Source organism: Halyomorpha halys, unplaced genomic scaffold (assembly GCF_000696795.3).
Source record: "Halyomorpha halys isolate HHAL.00 unplaced genomic scaffold, Hhal_1.1 Scaffold1700.1, whole genome shotgun sequence".
NCBI classification, from domain to species: Eukaryota; Metazoa; Arthropoda; class Insecta; order Hemiptera; family Pentatomidae; genus Halyomorpha; species Halyomorpha halys.
This window is the reverse complement of record NW_027116561.1, coordinates 52,682-58,957: the sequence shown is the minus strand read 5'-3', so window position 1 is coordinate 58,957 and position 6,276 is coordinate 52,682. Positions and strand designations below refer to the sequence as shown.

Here is a 6,276-nt window from a genome sequence, read left to right as displayed (position 1 = left end):
TTGAGGTAGTGTGACTATGAATTTATTTTATATTAAATAAAATTTATAACAGAATGTCCTGCAGCAATCTGGGGTTGAGTTTTGAGAAATTTTTATAGTTGGTCTGATTTACTTTTATTTTTATTACTAAATAAAACTTATTGAAATCCAAAATTATAGATCTAAACGTTTTGACAAAACATTTGGAAAATGAAATGAAATTATGATTATGACAATGAAATTATGTTTATAATAATCCTTCGATTAATTTATATTATATTAGTTTAAAAAATAATGATTTGTTTTTGTGGATGAAAATTTAAATTCATTGCAAAAAAGGATTTCATTGTTTGTTGCTATTGAGAATTTAAAAAAATGAAATTGAATTTTTGCTGAGTGTTTTTGAATGATATGCGTATATTATACATATATCTAAATAAAAAATGTAAAATATTCTCAAATCTTATAAGAACTATAATAGAAAATTCGATTTTATGCAATAAATGATGTGCCCATTTTTTTTATGTTGTCCACTCCACTTTCATTCTCAATTGCTTATTTGCTTTTGAAAAATTGTAATTCATTCATTAAAAATTATTAATCTTCATGTTAACAATAATGTACTAAATGTTACTTACCCTAAGTGTGTCATAATAAAATGTAGAAAACATAAATAACTAAAAATTAAGTAATTTTAAACACTATTATGAAAACTAACCCGAGATATGAGCATAACCTACCTTGGTAAACTAGTTTACAAAACTGTAGATGAGAAACAGGTCATTTCAGAAACTTAGTTACTGGAGTTTTACTCAACTCTTGTAACCAGTAAATCTTAGTTTTACTGGAGATGGGTGCAATTGGCCCTCAGTGAATTGTCATACTCGTGGATGAATCTCTTGAGAATAGGAATCTTTCTGTAGAATCATACTGAATTGATCATATTCACTTACCCATTCATAGTGTAAAGTAATACATTTAAATGTCAATTTATTAAAAATAAAGTATTGATGTTTTATTTAAAGAATTGTTATTTTTTGTTACAGTTTACTCCTCTGGTATCAAACAAGAGAAAGAACTAATGCTTAATTGTGGTGAGACAAATTTTAAATAATAATAATCTTCACCATCCTTTTATCCAAAATCCATCTAAATAATTAGTCTTCTTTACTTTGAACCCAACTTCCATTTTTTGTTTGATCTAGTAAAATCTAATAAAATGACTTGTGAAATCATTTTCATGATATTTCTACCGAGGTGGTTTTTAAAAATCTTTTCATGATTGATAAAACTTCAAATCGCTTTTTGTTGTTGTTAATTGGGTATTACTTTCTAATGGTTTTTAAATTAAGGAGAATGGGAGAGTTAGGTCCAAAGCTGATTTAAACAAAAATTATTATGTAGTGGTCTTCTGTTTGTCTTTACCTGTAATTCCCTTAAACTATTAAACCGTTTTCAATAGAACTTTTAAATTTAAATGCATTAGTTAAGTGTTAAATAAACTCATATATCAAGTGACCAGCCCTCCCTTACTATCTCTATTCCCTTCTCCCTTTTATATTACACAAAAATGTTCAACATAATTAAAATAAATCCATTTCTATATTAATTATTAAATTTACATAAAACAAATAAAAACAATACAAGCATTTTTTAATGTTCTCTAACAGTCTCTATTCCCCTCTCTCTAAGGTGTTAAAGCTACTGTACGTTCCTTTTTGTGCTATACCAGTGGTGTCAGGTCATGGCTTCTTGATTTTAACACTTCAAGTAGGGCTCACTAAAATCTCTACCACTTCTACATTCCTCTCCTCTTATAAATTTAAGTGTTAAAATCTTGCTATTATTCACAAAAGAAATATCAGTTTCATTACTTTTTAGCAATAAATATGGTAACATTTAATATTTCTAGGTTTCCAGAATTCCCTCATTGAAAAAGAGTATTATATGAAAGATGAGAAAAATATTGATTTGGGTAAATCTGAAACTCCCCTTCACGCATCTCCTCAGTATAAAAATAATGTGAGAAAATGTAAAGTAATTCAAAAATGCCAATTGAAAAAACATATTAGCCATACCAAAAGAGAGAAGACTCAGCAGTGTCCTCATTGTGATTATAAATCAGTTAGTTCAACATATTTGAAAAGACATATAATGGCTCGTCACACAGGAATGAAGCCTTTTCAGTGTCTTCAATGTAATTATAAATCAGTTACTTCAAATTCATTAAAAATACATATAATGGGCTGTCACACAGGAGAGAAGCCTTTTGAGTGTCCTCATTGTGAATATAAAGCAGTACGAAAAGCCCAATTGAAAAGTCATTTAATGGCCCATCATACAGAGGAGAGGCCTTTTCATTGTCCTCATTGTGATTATAAGTCAGTTATGTCTAATGATTTAGGAATACATATAATGCGCTTTCATACAGGAGAGAAGCCTTTTAAGTGTCCTCATTGTGAATATAAAGCAGTACAAAAAGGCCAGTTGAAAACTCATATAATGGCCCGTCACACAGGAGAGAAGCCTTTTCATTGTCCTCATTGTGATTATAAATCAGTTACTTCTAATGATTTAAAAAGACATATTATGGCCCGTCACACAGGAGAGAAGCCTTTTCAGTGTCCTCATTGTGAATATAAAGCAAGTGATTCTACAGTATTAAGCATACATAAAAAGCGCTATCATACAGGTGAAATGCCTTTTCAGTGTCCTCATTGTGAATATAAATCAATTGTTTCTAGAGATATAAAAAAACATATAATGCGCCGTCATACAGGAGAGAAACCTTTTCAGTGTCCTCATTGTGAATATAAATCAATTGTTTCTAGAGATATAAAAAAACATATAATGAGCCGTCATACAGGAGAGAAACCTTTTCAGTGTCCTCATTGTGAATATAAATCCGTTACTTCTCATAGTTTAAAAAGTCACATTATGGCCCATCATATTGGAGAGAAGCCTTTTCATTGTCCTCATTGTGAACATAAATCAATTACTTCTAGTTATTTAAAAAGACATATAAGGCACCGTCATACAGGAGACAAGCCACTTCAGTGTTCCCAGTGTGAATATAAAGCAACAACTAATCAACTAATACAAAGACATATTATGGCCCGTCACACTGGAGAGAAACCTTTTCAGTGTGCTCATTGTGAATATAAAGCAGTTCAAAAAGGCCAATTAAAAAGTCATATAATGGCCCGTCACACAGGGGAGAAGCCTTTTCAGTGTACTCATTGCAAGTATAGATCAGTTGGTTCTGAAGAATTAAAATCACATACAATGCGCTATCATACATTTGAAATGCGTTTTCAGTGTCCTCATTGTGATTATAAATCAGTTGTTTCTTATGATTTAAAAAGACATATTAGGCGCCATCATACAGGTGAGAAGCCTTTTCAGTGTTCTCATTGTGACTATAAATCAGTTTGTTCTACAGAATTAAAAAGCCATATAATGCGCCGTCATACAGGTGAGAAACCTTTTCAGTGCCCTCATTGTAATTATAAATCAGTTACTTCTACAGATTTAAAAAGCCATATAATGAGCCGTCATACGGATAAAAAGCCTTTTCCATGTTCCCAGTGTGAATATAAAGCAATAACTAATCAACTATTAAAAAGACATATTATGGCCCGTCACACAGGAGAGAAGCCTTTTCAGTGTTTTCATTGTGAATATAAAGCAGTTCAAAAAGGCCAATTAAAACGTCATATAATGGCCCATCACATAGGAAAGCAGCCATTTTAATTTTCCTATTGTAAACAAATATAAACATAATGTACAACAAATATAAGAGAAATGTAAAATAAAGTGTGATGTTAATTTAATATGTTGTTTTATTATTGAACATTAAAAAAAAAATCATGGTTCATTGAATAATTTGAGCCATCAAACTTTAAAATCAATTCAGTTATTTGCTCAAACGGGCAGATTATAAGACACCCTCAAACAATATCTTATTTTGGCTCCTCTGGTAAAAATGGTGATATTTTAGAACTTTTTTTTTCCTGTTCATTGAAATTATGCATTGTTTAGAAATATTGTTACAGAGTTTACTTATATTATATTGGCTAATATGAGGAGAATATGGTCGGGGGAGAGAGAGGGGTGCAGTCAGCAAAAAATACACAAATGAAATTTATTTATTTGTGCCGACGCTTTGACCTGAATTTCAGACATTTGTCGAGACTGAAAAATCATAACGAGATACCTTTAATTCAGAGACAAAAAATATAAAGAAAAAAATGAATAATGAACTTATAACTTGGAAATATACATAACAGTAAATTAGGTAGATGGTACTAAATCGATACTAATAGAAAATAAAATATAATTTTGTAGAAGTGAGAATCATACAAACTAAATTATAACCTAATATGATAAAGTAAATGAACAGTTCTCTTCCTTATTTAAATTTTATTTAATTAAATCTAATAACAAAGTTTCAGGGCTGTCACTCCACTCCTATTCACACAGAATTAATAGAGCCAGCAACTTAATTAAAAAAGCTATAGCTTTAAAGGATTCTAATTTTTTAAAAGATATCAAAACACAAATTTACAAAATTTTAATTGAAAACTTTTATCCTAATAAAATTAATCAATAAATTGTGGTATGAGAGACAAAAAACTACCCCATAGGAAAGAATAGTTTTAGCAATATAGAGAAACCCACCGAAAATAATAATAATAATACTATTATAAACAGTTAGTATTTTAGCAATATAAAAAAACTTAATCAAACAATGATTACAGATTTTTATAAAAATATAGATAATAAAATATTAGTTAAGGATTGTTGGATTTACATAATCGGATATTTTCGGCTGTTTTTTATTTTATTACAAGTCGGGGTCGGGAGTTTCATGTTCTGATGCTCCCCCCTTGCCGCGGACACCGGAAGACCCCGAAGACGCCGCTACTGCGATGCCGCCGGATAATGTCTATCGTGGCATGCAAACCAGGACCTGTCTTATTCATACTACCACGCCATAGCAGGTGACTAGCTGGCCAGCCTCTGAGATAGAGGGACGTTTTTTCTGAGACTAGGGGAAGATTTATGTTTTTTACCATTTTCGTCCATCGCTGAACCTGGACAAGGGAAGCGACAAAGGAAGACGTGACCGCAGCGGCGAAGACGTCATCAGATAAGCCCTAATTTCTTAATATATGAGACCCCAAGTTTTGTTCTCATGTCATATAATCAAAATAATTATTAAACTAACACGCTAACGCATTTGCCCGCTCAGGGATTTTAATTTAGTCTATTAAAGGAAACATAAGTGTTATTAAAAGCAGAAAAGTCTCACAATTCCCCCCCCCCCCCTTTTCCACACTCATTTTAAATAAATTTCAACATACATTCAGGATACCTAAAGTAAGACGTGCACAGATCCCGATGTAAACAAGGATATTGTACAAAACAAAATAGAACAGAAATATGATATGTATCATAATTATAAATATTTTAAAATGAAGTATATACCAGACCGGGTTTAACATATCGGTCAGAAAATAACCCAAACAAGTTTTTAAAAAAATAATAGTTCCAACGTTTTGGCCAGAATTTCCAGCCTTCATTAGAGCTAAGAACATTTGTTACATGTTTAACATCTTTAAAATTGTTTAAAAGAAGATAAACGTATACAAAGGTGATGACAAATGGTTTAAAAATGAAAAAGAACATAAACTATGGTAGAAAAAAAAGAATGAAAGAAATTAACATTGTTACTTTTTTAATAAATTTTTTTTCTACATACATACATTTTTTAAATAGGGGATATGATTGGACGCTCCAGGCCACCGCTAAACGATGATTCGTAATATTGAATTACTTATTTATTACAAAAAAATTCACTTAATATAATATTAACGAATTTAAATAAAATGATAATAAGTATGTGAAAGAATATATCATTTAAAATTATTTCATAGCAATTATAACAACAATAATTAGGCTGGAAGGACAACATTGCAACATATCAAGGCAGTTTGCAGTTCGCATTCACATTAGGGATGGGATATCGAATAGCAATATCGAAATCGATATTATGTCAGAACTAAAATATCGATATCGAAAATGTAACAAATTAAAGTGATAATAATTATAAATGATAACATAGCATGACATAGTAAGACTTCTTTTATGTCATACCTAATCAAAATATATAAAAAACGCTTAATAACGATGAAGCAAAGCAACACCACGACAACCATATCATAAACATAACAAATATAAACTAAAATATGATTGTTTTAATTGTAGAAAATTTAAAAATGGAATATCGATATT

At 30.2% G+C, this 6,276-nt stretch overlaps 2 protein-coding genes across 3 annotated transcripts in view; both read left to right on the top strand.

Annotated features, from left to right (window-relative positions):
- The window catches only part of LOC106690393 (zinc finger protein 271), a gene marked incomplete at its 5' end in the record, with an annotated part of 59,696 nt that overhangs the window by 15,138 nt on the left and 38,282 nt on the right, over positions 1–6,276 (top strand). For both annotated transcript variants that reach the window (XM_014435829.2, XM_014435828.2), the window contains 1 exon segment: positions 1,026–1,073. In XM_014435829.2, coding sequence (XP_014291315.1) covers positions 1,026–1,073 — 48 coding nt within the window.
- Positions 1,105–3,812, top strand: LOC106690394 (zinc finger protein 26-like). The gene has a single exon (XM_014435831.3). The coding sequence runs from the start codon at positions 1,927–1,929 to the stop codon at positions 3,730–3,732; it is 1,806 nt and encodes a 601-aa protein (XP_014291317.1). The 5' UTR covers positions 1,105–1,926; the 3' UTR covers positions 3,733–3,812.